Raw genomic sequence first — 14642 nt, forward strand, 5'->3', positions numbered from 1 at the left:
CATCTTAAGTTCCTGAAAATTTGAAGGAAAAATATTCTTAACATATCTCAAAAATAAACATTTTGTCGGAGGAAATGACAACTATCAAATATTCATACGGCATTATTCCTTAGCACGGCAGTTTAATTCAAATTCCAACTTGTTTTTAACCAACTTGGGTCATACTCCTCAAAAATGTGCATCTGTGCACGCAGATTCCGTCCCACATCGTCGAGCATGATTTTTGAATCTTGTATTTTTTCGATACGTCCAGTTTCATCAATCAATTCCCTATGAACCTACATTTGAGATTATAGTAATATGACTTAATCTAGAAACGCACTTATACGTAAATTAAAATTTAAGCAAATCAGGCAAAACAATTATTCGTAAATTCAGCGTCAGGCATCTACGCGAAAACTAATATTATGGACCCTGGAGTTTAAGCTCAGGAAAGCAACTCTACCAATGTGATTATTCCTGTCTTCGCTTCGAAAAAGTGATACCTGTTGAGCTTGGCTTCTTGTAAAGCAACAATGCGGATTCAGTACACTCGAATTTTAAGATGTCTTTTGACCCTGAAAGTTGATTTTGGGAAAACCACTGCCATCCTGCTTGCCGTGATATTTGCTGCAGTTTAAATGGTCGAATGACAACTTTTGCTACACGCAAAGAAGCAAATATTCACTTTCACATTAAGGTCTAGTACGATACATTGTTTTAGAACCTTCTTTTTTTAACTTTTAGCAAACATTTGGAAGAGTTTGATACTATCATGAATTTAAAAGTATGATAACATCATTTACAGGCAATATTTTGCTCCTCTTCCTGAACATATCAACGTGCTAACATTTACATCCACGGTTTTACTACCAGAAAATAAAAATGTACGGAAGTGCAATATTTTGACAAAGCTTAGAGGAACCGCGACAATACTTTAAGGGATATTCAAAAAGCTATAATTGACAAGCACCATGTTCAACAGTATTCCGTCGATTAGCGAAAGCGAATTTTGAATCCAGTGCCTCGCGATGAAAGTACGTAAAACTGAGTCTTGCTCTGCTTAATCATCAAATCTACAGGTTAATTTTCGCGATCGTGAATGATAGACCGCAACAACCAGTGTGAAGTCAAAACCTAACTCCCTCCATGGTAGGTTTTGATTGATGCTATTAGCAGCAGTTCAGTTCTTGTTAGCGGAAAAAAGTGTTCGAGGTAATCGCTAAAAATTGTGCTACTCCCCCAACTTGTTGGATGGTATGGACGATCCGATTAATTTTGGTAGTACCGCAACATATGGGTTAATCTAGTTATTTGGGATACCACCGAAATCAATTGGAAGTGTCCAAGTTGGGACTTAACCCCTTCTTTTGTTCCGTGTTATAATCCAATTTGTTTAATTGACTTCTTAAGGTGAGTAATAATTTGAATGGTTGGCATCGTTGATCAAAAAGCAGCGAACTAAAGTTGTTTGTCTTCGAATTTTTTTTTTTTTTTTTTTTTTTTTTTTTTTTTTAAAAGGAAACAAAAAAAAAAGTTGGTATAAGCCAAATTTCACTCAAAAAAAGTATGAGATATTCGATCGCGAAAATTTGGCCATCATTGTGCGGATCGGAGTGTTGACTTGCAAAATGTTACGTCACAGCTACAGTTGAGACAGCTAGAGGTCTCCAAAATCGGTCTTTAATCGCACCCCCAAATGAGGGACTTGCAGGACAAGGCACATAAGTGTAGTTTTTGCTATTTCGAGAAATACGTGATTGAAGTTTCAAAAATACATGAATGGCGGGAAGAAAGTTCAAACTGACTTTCTGATGCTTGATGACTGGAATTTGTGAGCAAATTTCTCACAGAACACTAGTTTCACTTTGAATTATTAATGTCCCAATTTTCCAAAAACTGCACTTATGCGCCTCGTCCTCCAAGCCCCTCGAATACTTGATCCGGAAGTAAGAGTATTTTTACCCCTCCACTATGGAGCAGACAACCATGTCTATGGACGAATTAGTCATGATGTAGGAATTTCCCGTTCAAGATCTAACACCATACTCGTATTCGCACGCGGAGCTCGGCAGAGGGTGGAGGGGGAGGGAGGGAGTGCAGATGTAAATACTGAAACCAATTACAAACAAATTGGGCGTATCGTGAACTGAACTGGGTTAAATTTTGAGCAGAGCCGTTGGCCGTTGCGTTGGCACGCCGGTTGGATCAATGATCATTGTTCAGTGAACGGAACGCTCCCGACGAACACTTGAACCGCAGATTTGTAGCAGAAGACTGATGCGGGGGGAGGGGGTCTGTTGCATTTCTGACAAGTGTGAGAGTGCATCGAAGACAAACAGAAACTTTTTCTTAGTATGCTGGAAATATGGTGCAAACTTTTACTTTCGGGGGCTCAATATTTTCATAAGGGCAACAGCACTAGTCGTGTCCTCTTCTGTTGGTTAGTTGTAGAAACTTGAAAATGTTAACTTTTTGTTCCTCCCACCACCCTTTCCTGCTTTCCTTCCTTACCTACGTACCCTGATGACGCATTAGTACTGCCCTGTTGCTGCCATTGCAAATAATCACTTATCTTATTGTTTTTGTTTGGTTTAGTTGGTCGGCTCGACCTTGGTCCCCGATTTCCCTAGCCAACTCCTGATCAGAGTTTTTCTTCTAAATTACAGCTTAAACAAACATATGATAGTTTAACCATCTAGATGACCATCTGGCCGAAACTCACCCCATGTTGGGGTGGTAATGCGAAACGGATGGAAATCGAAATCCCCAACTTTGGTTTTAGCACAGCCGGAGGAACAAGGTGCTTAAATTGTCATATCTTCGATAAGATTCGCCACTTTTTCTCCCGGAAGAACTACAAAAAAAAAAAAAAAAAAAAAAAAAAAAAAAAAAAAATTTGTTCTTTCCACTATTTGTGTCCTTGTTGAAGAATACCAGTGCCAAGTTAAAGGGATAAGTAGTTAAAATCAAATTTTCAAAATTAAGTTTTTCCAAAAGTCCGCCTCATTCAAGCCTAAAGGGCTCGTTGTTCTCTCTCTGAATTAGTGACTTCCGCACACACAACAATAAAAAAAAAAAGCTTAATGAGAGTTGTGATAGAGCAGTATACAAATCATTTTGTTTTCATGTGCTGCTTGCCTTATGGATGGAGTATCATAAGGTTTACACAAGAGAGAGAAATAACAGTGGTATTTGCTTCACATGGGAGATGGAATGCAAAATGACTTCGATTTATTGCGTGTTTTCCCCATTTTTCCATTGTTGGGTTGCTGAGTATTTACTTTCTCAAATTCATCTGAAATAATCCAAGAATTTTTGTTAATAGTGTGTTACGTGACATGAAATACAAAAAGAATACTGTACTTTGTTGTAGAAGTGACTTCATCAATAAATTACCGAAATTACTCTTATGATCTTAAAAAGTCTCACTAATGATTTTTGAGAGTCCAATAGTTAATCAATTGATTGTCTAATATTGTCGGGCTACATCCGAAAGAAAAAGGCTATAGGCAAGCGTGAACACATTTTCAATCGATGATAATTACTTAGAGCAATGCAGAATAAAATCCCTGGTGCAGACACTTTACGAGTTTATTTATCGGTGAGCTTTGTGCGACAAGACCACTGAGAGCTCACACAAGTTGATGGAACAGGTGCGGAACGATTCATTCAATCCGTGATGAGATGTTTTATGGTCGGCAATATTATACATTTCGCAAAAAAGGTATACTTAAAGTCACCTCTACCGATTGTGCCACAGAGAGAATGTCCTCACTCTAGGAGACCACGTATATATTATGCTTGATCGATAAGATTCTATCAGCGAAAAGACCACCAATGAAAGCACGAGGTGTAGAGAAGTGACCCATTAAAATAAAATAAAAAATTAATAGTATACTAGCCTTTTTTACGGTTATAATAGATACAAAACAAAAACTGAGAGGGAACATAGAGGCAAAGACCCTTCACTTCTAGAGGAACAGAGATTTGATTGGATATTTCCTAATAATTGACAAATTTTGTTATTTTACTATGAAGATTTAAAGTTTTTAGTGCTAATGAACATTTTAAATCTTGTTCTTTCCACCCTCTTGGTTTTTGCTAAATCTCCGGCATCTTTGGGGTCAATACATGCAAATATGAGGATTATATTTCGTTCTTCCCTCTCCCAGGGAGCCGTGCCTAAATTATGTACTGATTTATCTCGGCATTTTTGACCCCCACCCTCCCGTAACACTTTTGTGACGTAAGTCCCTATCTTTAATTCGACACGTAAAAACAAAATGGCGTGACGCTCTCCGCGAGCCCCGCCCCCCTTAGAGCGTTACGTAATTTTGAGACAGCTCTCGAAGGTACGTTCAAATGGTCGATAAACCGTCAAAATTCGTTAATTGGCATTTCGTAATGACTTTTCAAGTCAGACGTGGATGTGCGTATCAACCAGCATTGGTAAAATCTGAAGCAACACGGTGTCAAAGAATTTTCGAGCAAATTTTCACCCCTCTTCCCCCTAACACACATTCAAGAATTCATTGAACCGGTTGGAACTTTTTCTAAGACATTTGATATTAAATGTTCAAGTCAGAGACAGGGCCGGATTTAGGGGGTGGCCGCATGGGCCGCGGACCATGGCGGCCTTAGGGGGCGGCAAATTGTGCAATTTTTTTAAATGTAGATATATAGAAAAATCGGATTCAGAAAAAAAATACAAACGGGAAAAGGTGACAAAATCTCTCATTTCCTGAGAGTATATATCTAATTTCGTCGTCTTTCTGTGATACAATAGACAGCACCTTTGATATTAGTCGAGTTAAGACTAAGAGAGAAACCGAACACGGAACTTGGCCTGGAAAGGCGCGGCGCAGAGAGCAATTATGACGAGATCTTGAGATGAAAAGGAGAAACCTTCGGCGCGGCGGTCGGCATGTAACACGTTTTAGCGCCTACAAGACTGCATGAATACTTCACGCATTGCGTCAAACACAGTGCGGTCAGCGCGGTGCAGCGGCGGAAGTTAAAAGTATTAAACCACGTTAATGTTTATTCTTTCATAATTTTTCCGTTCATTTTATATGAATGGAAGGCTGTGTCCACACAGAGATTGGTGTAAGGAACTTAACTTTCGCGCCAAGTTTCGTGAACTTTCGCTCGTAGTGTTGACACGGCTTTCGCAAAAAAATGTGTCCAACACGAGTAAACGTGTCTTATGCATCCATCCCCCTCCGGCACGTTCAATTGACGGCTTTTATTGATGTTTCAAAACGAATGAGAAGGGGGCGACAAAATACAGGCGGCCCATGGGCGGCAAATGAGTAAGTCCGGCCCGGGTCAGAAATGGACATTCAGATCATACTTACAAAATCCAAAGCAACACATTGTAACAGGGTTGTCGAGTACCATTCTAACCCCCCTCCCTCTTTCCACGAGTCGAAAAACGTTTACGCCTCGGATTGGTGACATGTAAGTACGTATATCGCAGCATCTGATGAACATACCAACTCACCGTGGGGAGCAAACACGGCCCATAAGTTATTCCCGGCGGAAGCTTCAGTTGGCGGCGGGAGACATTAAAAAGTTGAGTCGCCGCGGAAACTTCGAAATGATCCAAGCGCCTGCGGGAAACTCCATTCAAAACGTCCGACAATCACAGGAGCGCTTGCACCACCCGCGATTATCCTTGAAAGTTGAAGCTACGTAGTTCCTCATTGTTGACATCAGTAATATCCTCCACGGGCGGGAACGACCGAAAAGGTACTGATGGATGGATGGATGGATGGACCCACTCTTTCCGAAACTAGGCTCCATGGGCACACTGCCGTGCTGAGGAAAAACGACGTATGAACACCCGAATGTTGCCAAATTTCCGCCGATAAAATGTCCATTTGTGAAGAAAATTATTCATATTTTTCCTTGGAATTTGCAGGATCTTAGGGCGAAATTGCGAACAAAATTTACGATAAAATTGGAAGAAGAATATTCATGAACTTACCAAGAAATTTGCGGTCTATCGAGGGAAATTTGGCAACGCCTGAGGGCTCATACGGCGTTTTCCCTTAGCATGGCTGCACAGGTCAAGTTCAAATGAGTCTTGGATCACGTGGGGATATCAGAGTGTTAGAGTTCACTTAGAATAGAGCATATTCCTCCTTCTCTTTAAAAGAGAAACGCGCTGCAAACTTCGATGAAAAGCATCCGTAAACAGGTGGATGTAGCTTTTCTAAGTTTTTGTTTCATTTCCGTGTGAGGTCCGCAGCTCGTAAATCACCTCTTCTTCTGTTCGCCTGGCTTTCTTAATCAAAAGTATGCTACTTTGTTAACTTCGTCTCGTCGCGTCCCCTGTGTAGATCTCATGTATCTACACAGGTGAATCTCATCGTTCGAGCTGCAAATTCTCAAAGTAGTTAATAAGTAAGATTTGAGAAATTTATTCCACATGGAATACACCCTCTCATTTTTCTTTTTTTAACGTGATATAGTCGTGTCCAAGCAGTCAGTGTGGTTTCGACATGGGCAAAGCATGTCCGAGGAGAGGTTGCCCAAAAAAGTTCAGGATTGGGCACCACCTGGGAGAAGACGTCGGGGAGGTCCCATAAAGGTATGGCGGCAGGGCGTTAGCAGTTACCTGATAACCTTTCGGAACATAGGAACATGTGACATTTGGGTGTCGCAGAATGCGACACCCGTGCGTTGTAGTGTACCCCAGTGCACCCCAGTGCGTTGTAGGAGCGACTTTCATGCGTGTACACGGAGAAAAAGACTTCGAGCGTGGGACCCAAAGTTGAGGTCATATGGATCTCTGAAGTTTTCGGATCACGTTTCTAAAAACTTGAGGTCGAGCTGCCGAAGTTCGGGTCAGACATCTGAGGTACCTACTCTGGTACATACCGAAGAACCTCGATGTCTGACCCGAACTTCGGCAGCTCGACCACAAGTTTTCGGATGCGTGATCAGAAAACTTCAGAGATCCATATGACTTCAACTTCGGGTCCCATGTGCGAAGTTTATTTTTCCACGTATATGATGCAATCCGTAAAGTATGGACCTTCAACAAACCAACAAGTTGCACAGTTGAGAAAATTCAACTAGAGTGAGCCTAAAAATTGCCTTATCGATACTCCGCACCTTTTATTAAATAAAAAATGGGCCTTTCATTTTAAAAGTAATTTCCTTCTAGAACAGAATGAAAGAAAATTGTGTAAAAACTCCATTTTGCGAGTGGAAGTTTAGCAACGTCGATATGGACCGAGTTTAACAGAAAAGAACCAAGCCACATCAGCTGTTGCCAAAATTAACAGGGCAAATCAATTTTTTATGAAAGGACGTTTGTGCGGATTTCTGTGAAAATGATGAGGAATTTGCTTCGTACTATGGAGAAAATTCACAGAAATTTGCACGAAAATCCGCACTACTGTTTTCATGTAAAAAATTAAATTTCCCAATTAAATTTGGCAATAGCTGATGTGGCTTGGTTCCTTTCTGTTTAACTCAGTCCATATGTAGTTAGACCCGCTTGTCTGGAAAACGGCAATTTGTTTGTGGCTGCACCCGAAGACCACTTGAAGGAGGATTTCATCTTGGAACGCAGAGGAAGTGTGTGAGCGAAGCCCTAGGACTATCGATGATAGGACTTGAGGAGAGTGAGAGTCTTAAACTTGAAACATGAAGACGCCGGCCGCACGATGAGACCTTGTTTCTTCTTCAACTTGCTAATCCAATTACCCGCCAGGTTATCCGCTTAAGATTTCTCTTGAAAACTCAGGTCTGTCACTAGGTCACATTCAAGAATCGATAGATATATTGCATTTTTATCGCTCACCCGCTGACCCTCACATTATTCATTCGGACTCCTTTTCTCAGTCAAGGTTACAACCCTGCTCTAGTGGCGGCTCTCCCATGCTGCCCTGCTAAGGCAGAACGCCGTATGAACCTCCAGGCGTTGCCAAATTTCTTTCAGTAAATAACGAATTTTAGTAAAAATTTATGAATATTTTTCTTCCAATTTTTCACATAATTTTGTTCAAAATTTCACCTACAGTTCCTGCAAGTTTCAATGAGAAATATTCATGGCAGTCCTCAAAAATAAACATTTTATCGAAATAAATTTGGCAACCCTTGAATATTCATACGACGTTTCTTCTTGGTTCGGCAGCATGCCTAAACCACGAAACCACGTTTCTGGATTCCAGCGTTTCAAAACTCCCGCGTATACAAGCACACCATTCAGGTTGATTTAGCCAGAAACAGTCTGACCGCATTTCATGTTTTCTTACTTCCTTTCATAATTCATTTTTTTGCAGCGAATGAAACAACAAAACGTCTTGAAATTTCAAATCAGAATGTTAGATGGGTGTCCTCATATAAGCATACAATATAAAAAAGAATGAATTGAATGAAAAATGGAATGATCCTGTCGGTTTAAACGAGTGGTTGTTTTAGACTGAGTAGAAAAAAGATGGATTAACTATGAGGTCTTTCATGAGTTATATACCGATAGAACCTTGCACCTGCTATCGCTTCGTCTGTTAATTTCAATTATCAGCCTACTGATGTAGTTATGCTGACTCTAGTTAAATTGTACCTTTTTAGAGTTATCATTTTGAGTGGAAGCGAAAGCTGATAGACATGGCGATTAAATCGCTACACATCGCAATTTTTGGTTCGATAAAATCGCGATCAATTTTAGTCGATAAAATCGACACTCATCGCAATTTTTATTTCGAAAATATCGCGATTGATTGCCGGGCGATAAAATCGCGATTTTATTCGGATAATATCGAGGATAATCCCTCAGATGTTGATGATCCTAGAGATTTTATCGCCGATAAAATTGCAATATATCCCAATTTTTGGGACTACTTGGGAATGCTTCTTGTTCTCCTAGAAGAGAAAAATATTACTCTAGGATGCACTGAAGTTTGAATCAAGTCCAAGCGAGTGCAGTGCGATGAGGACCCTCGGCTCCGGGGAGGAAAAAATAGCTGTTGACGGCAACTATGAGAGTCCGAGCGCAGTAAAACAGCTGGAAACGCTCTACTGTGAATGGCACGTAGACAGCACTCCACAACTGTTTACACGATGTCCCGCGGCTTTCGGTGAATGAAATTCAATACTTATTCATAAGAGGCCGGCAAAGATGGACCCATTGACAGCAGACGACTTAATCAGAGTGAGTTACCGAAAGAACCTCTCCATCAATACGTCAATACATCGCTTCAGGCATGAAAATTAGGCGCCTGCGGTGTTAATTATCAACAGATTCATTGGGCAAATTGTGTGATTATTCGCGCTCTATTGGCAAGGCACTCTAAAGTCCAAGCACTGAGTTTATTCACATTATAATTTAGTTTCTAGTTTTTTCATAAAACAAGGCGCGGATTTTTGGAGAACCTATTCGAACAGTTATTACTTTCTGTACTGTTAAACAGAGATAAAGAAAAATCAACATGTTTTTTGGCCGCTATTTCATCTGCTTAAATGACAGAGAGTGAGCACATAATTTGATCGAATATTGTGCCCATTTTGTGGCCGTGAGGACATTGCAGATATCGTTAAGGACTCGATGAGGGTGAACTGCGCTCCAACTTAAAGTGATAAACATTCCGAATCGTTCTCTGCTCTGCGCAGAACATATGTATACTGACCACCTTCCACTCCCAGTAAATTGAATAGCGTTCAATTATTCTCAATAAAGTGGGCCAGTTCAGCGGATGATCCGAAAGAAAAACTCATGAAAACAAATGGCTTCATATACATACGTGATTTTCCCCCCCTTTTTTTCTACTCCTTGTCAAGGCTAAATAATATCAAATCTTCAACTGCACATAACTATTTCCCACCTGCGAGGCCAAAAATAAAACAAAGCTAAATAATATCTAATCTTCAACTGCACATAACTATTTCTTACCTGCGAGGCAAAAAATAAAACTAAGGTAAATAATATCTAATCTTCAACTCCACATAACTTTTCTTTTCTGCGAGGCAAAAAATAAAAATATATCTTCTTCACCAAAAAATTACTAAAAATCAATACACATTGCCTACAGTTCCACTTTCAAGAAGTTGTCACTAATTTTCGCTTATTTGTAAACTTTAGCCGGTTGCCACAGAGTTTAGAAAATCAATTTTCCTGGCAATTCCCTGATTTCCCCAACAACGTTTTGGTAAAATTCTCTGACGACTGAATTAATGCTAGATGATTAAAAAGACATGATTTCAAATAAATTTTAGGAAAATTTGTTGTGCGAAATGTCAAACTCATTCTAAAAAGCGATTAAAGGTGGCATAGCAATTTTCCTGACTTTGTCATCATCTTCCCTGACATTTCATAGTTTTCCCTGACCGTGACTACCCTGATTTCTTTCCCACCACCTTAAATGCCAACTTCACAACATTGAAAAACAACGATTTTGATTCTGATCACATGTTTCCGCTCTCTATAAAATTCGCAAGGGGAGCCCCGGAAGTTTTCTCACGATGTGTCACATATTTTCATTTTGACGAGTAGTAAACGCTACGAACCAATAAGTCAAGGTGTTACCAAGCCTCGTCGTGTCAACACTATCCGCCTCATTTCTCTTGCGGCGTTGATGACTGGGTAATGTCGCATTGATATTTTTACGAGGTATAGGCCACTCCGACCTCTTCTCCGCCCATCCAATAAGCGTACGATTAACATCCGCCGCGCTGCCGGGGCGAATCTTCGAGATAAATTAGACCATTAATAGAGCGTCGTTAAATCATAATTTATGAGTGGAAACTCCTCTCCGTTCGTTTCACGTGATTTATTTATCACTTATTTAACGCTTTGACGATATGAGACAAGCGCCAGGAATTAAATGTGTTTCGGATTAGATGAACCGCGCCCGGTGGGGGGACCAAAAAATAGACCTGAGCTCGGCTCTGTTATTATAGACCGTCTAATTACTACCAAACAGAAAAATGGAGGAAGATGCTTCCATTTTCAGGTTCATTAGGTGATGTAAATAAAGCTAGTCAAGAGGCATCAATTCTCTTTTGTATTTTCTTCTCATTTTTATTTCGAGCTTTCTGACTCGAGGGTTTTTTTTGGTCGTTACTTAAGCAGCTCCTTCCTTTCAGAAGGCCTTCCTAGATGATTAAGGTAGGTTGAAGGAGGCCTTTAACATGGCATAATAAAAATGAGGATTTTTATAGACCTCGAGTAGATCAACGATTCAATTGAATCATGTCCTGCGAAAACTGCGCAAGTCCATTTTTTTTCAATTAAGAGATAGCCAGGTTAAAAAAAATTTGGACGTTAGATTTCATATAGTGAAAACGTTCGTTTTTACGTTTGAACCCTTTGTCATGGGGATGGGGGGTTGGTGGTCCGAATCGTGAGAAAACCGCTAGTTTATAGTTATAGATAACTTAATCTCATGCTTACGTTCTCTCACAAAACTTTACAACAGACGTTACTGTAGATATTTCATCCATCCTTCATTTTTATTGCCATGTTTAAAATGGTCGCTGTTCCCATTCTTAGGATAATTATAGTAAAATTACCATATTCTCATTAGTTAGGATATTTATAAACAACAACACAGTTGCTAAGACTATTGATTGTTTTAGACATGCTTCGATGGTTCTTGGATCATTCTTGCCAAAATTGAAGGAAATCGCTTAGACAGTTTTTTGCAAATTGTTGATGATCCATCGGTACCGTTGCTTTATGAATTTATTAGCGTTACAGTATCTTGAATTCAAACTTTCGGTGATGAAATTTAATCTCTTTGTATTTTGCTTGTTTTCAGGTATGCAAAATGTATTCGAAGATGATGTAAGCGGCCTGGCGTGAAAGGGAATCCAGAGGAAACTAAATTATGTGTAGAAAATTCAAGTTTAAATCGAAAACGGATTTCACAAGCCATTTGCTGTCCCCAAAATACCGAGTTAAAGTACTCGACAGGTCTACGCTGACTATTCGCGGAGTGTCATCCAAAATAAACGTCGAGTTCTTCTCGTTATGAATATATAATTTTTGAAATCCACACTGCCACCTTGTGTTCATACAAAATTATGGTGTAAAGTTCATTTTCAATCGATTGCTCATGTATAAATTTCTATGAAGAATGTACAATTCGGTAGATCGCGCTATCTCAATCATCAATTTCAGGAAATCTTCATTCGTATACTTAGCAGGAGGTGATGAGTTGTTCGATCTCACCTATACGAAAAGGTTTAAACGCCAGAGAAAGTGTCCACATCGATATTGAAATGGGATGATGCTCAAGTTATTCGGCTTCTGGCCGATAAGAACAATCGATCGAGCTTATTTATTTTTTATACCAAAATATTAGTTTTACTACAACCGTAGTGGTAAAAAAAGTCTTAGTTCTTAGTGTGCGGTTCGTTGAGTGTTCAAAGAAAGTGACTAAGCATTGAGTGTTCGATCTTAGTGCAGCACCAGAGATTTGTCGGTTGATCTCGTTTTGAAATTTCGGTGTTTGTTATAAGATGTGATTAAAAAATATCTTTTTACGGCTCCGAGTCAAAAAGACAATGAAGAATGTATCGATGTGTTGGGCGTGCATTTATCTACGTTTAATGTAATACGATTGAAAACTTATCCGCACATGATAATGACCCAGGCTGTTGACTGCACCGCTTGCTCAACATTTAACAATATCATTTAAAGAAAAGTGTTAGTAAAATACATTAAATACATAGATTTTTCTTAAAAAATTTGAGGAGAGAATACACACGCTCTGAGCTATCCAATCACGAGTCAACCGATTAGAAAGAGGAGGCGTATCTCTCAAAAAATCATTCACCAACACAAACCCGTAGGTAAAAGTTCTTTTCATTTACCAGTAAAACCCAAAGATTAAAGCAGGCCTTTTTAGAGAATAAGTGAATTTTCTGCCACTAAACAGTTACTGACCTTTAAAAAGAGTCATGCGTTGAGATAGTAAGTGCGTTAGAATTCAAACTGCAAAGATTACATCACATGCATGAACACATCCAATTACTCGATGGTTGGAACTATTTAGATTGACCATTGAGGTAAATATCACAAAATTGGACCAGTAGAGTAAGGAGCTGTTATTCAAGCTTGACTTTAGGGGAGATAGTTTTAAATATAAATGAATAAGACACTAAGAACTATTTAGATTGACCAGTGAGGTAAATATCACAAAATTGGACCAGTAGAGTAAGGAGCTGTTTATCAAGCTTGAATTTAGGGGAATAGTTTTAAATATAAATGAATAAGACACTAATAAAGGTGGTTAAAAAGTCGAGGAGGTAGACGAGATTGGGGGAAAGGATCGAGTTAGAATCGAGGGAGGAATGGGTTAGGCGAGGTGGTGCGTGCCGATAGCAATGCTGGACGTGTTCCGGGGTTTGAAGAACCTAGTGAAAGTCTCGCACGTGCACATCGACAGCCCCGTGTTCCGGCTCCACTACAGCATCACGGTGATGATCCTGGTGGCGTTCTCGCTGATCGTCACGACGCGGCAGTACGTGGGCAACCCCATCGACTGCGTCCACACCAAGGACATCCCCGAGGACGTCCTCAACACGTACTGCTGGATCCACTCAACGTACACGATCCGCTCGGCGTTCAAGAAGAAAGTCGGCACCCAGGTCCCGTACCCAGGCGTCGACAATTCCAAGGGCAAGCTCGAGGATAGGAAGTCCTACGGCTACTACCAATGGGTCTGCTTCTGTCTCTTCTTCCAGGTAACTTGTTTTTTTCACTCGAGTTTTGAAAGGCTTCGATAGACAATCCAGTTGGACGTATTTCTGTGGAATGGAACCAAGCGCCATAAGGGGAGGAAGGTAGAGGAGGGCTTGGATTGGCGGCGGAACCGGGCGTCGGGCTCATTCCGTCCTATACTCGCAATGCTTCTCCATGGCGCTTAGTTCCGTTTGACAGAACGTGCTATCCGGCATTCTAAATTCCTCGAAAGGAACTCAAATTGGCGCTTAGTTCCGTTTCACAGAAATACGTCCAGTTCCCATTCAAATCAGAGAAAGTGTGTTAGGGGTCATCAATTATAAAATCGTTACCTCGCATTATTTTTCCAAATCGACGGTGTAAGTCGGCGATCACATAACTCTGTTTGCGACGTCTCAGAATTCCTGTCATACTTCAATTTTTAATCGGATAACTACTCAACGGCAACTCTCTAAAACTGCCGTGATTTTTCTTCACTGTGTGAAGAAAATTCAATAAAAACTTCGAGGAATGATGCCAATTTGATCTCTTTTAGAAAAATGGCATAGAGGCGGAGATTTTCAGACACCGCAAACGAGATATGTAATTGCGGACCTACGCCATCAAAATGTTCCGTACAGCAAAACACTCCATTTTGATCAAAATGAACTACTAGACTAGGTGCGAACTTAAGCGTTGTAATGCATGTTTTTGCTTAAAAATTTCACGTAGAACATGACCGGCACACCGAAAATTACGGAGAGTAACTCCCAACCATGATATTATTTTACTATTTTTTACATTCACGAAAATTTGAATTCTCCACTCACGCGAAAAACAAGAAACTACTTGAATTAAGTCTCGCACTACAAGGATTCTCGCAGACTTCTCGATCGAGCAGTGTTCCTTCCCCATCCCGTATTCTTGTTAATGTAAATGACAAGCAACGATACTGAGCCGAAGCGCCCATATCGAGGTTTTC

General features: G+C 40.1%; 1 protein-coding gene across 1 annotated transcript in view; it reads left to right on the forward strand.

Annotated features, from left to right (window-relative positions):
* The window catches only part of shakB (shaking B), a 53038-nt gene that overhangs the window by 1666 nt on the left and 36730 nt on the right, over positions 1 to 14642 (forward strand). Inside the window, exon 2 of the mRNA XM_019040973.2 lies at positions 11754 to 13683. Coding sequence (XP_018896518.2) covers positions 13324 to 13683 — 360 coding nt within the window. The 5' untranslated portion in view covers positions 11754 to 13323. The remainder of the gene's footprint in view (positions 1 to 11753; positions 13684 to 14642) is intronic.

Source organism: Bemisia tabaci, chromosome 2 (assembly GCF_918797505.1).
Source record: "Bemisia tabaci chromosome 2, PGI_BMITA_v3".
In the NCBI taxonomy this organism is placed as follows: domain Eukaryota; kingdom Metazoa; phylum Arthropoda; class Insecta; order Hemiptera; family Aleyrodidae; genus Bemisia; species Bemisia tabaci.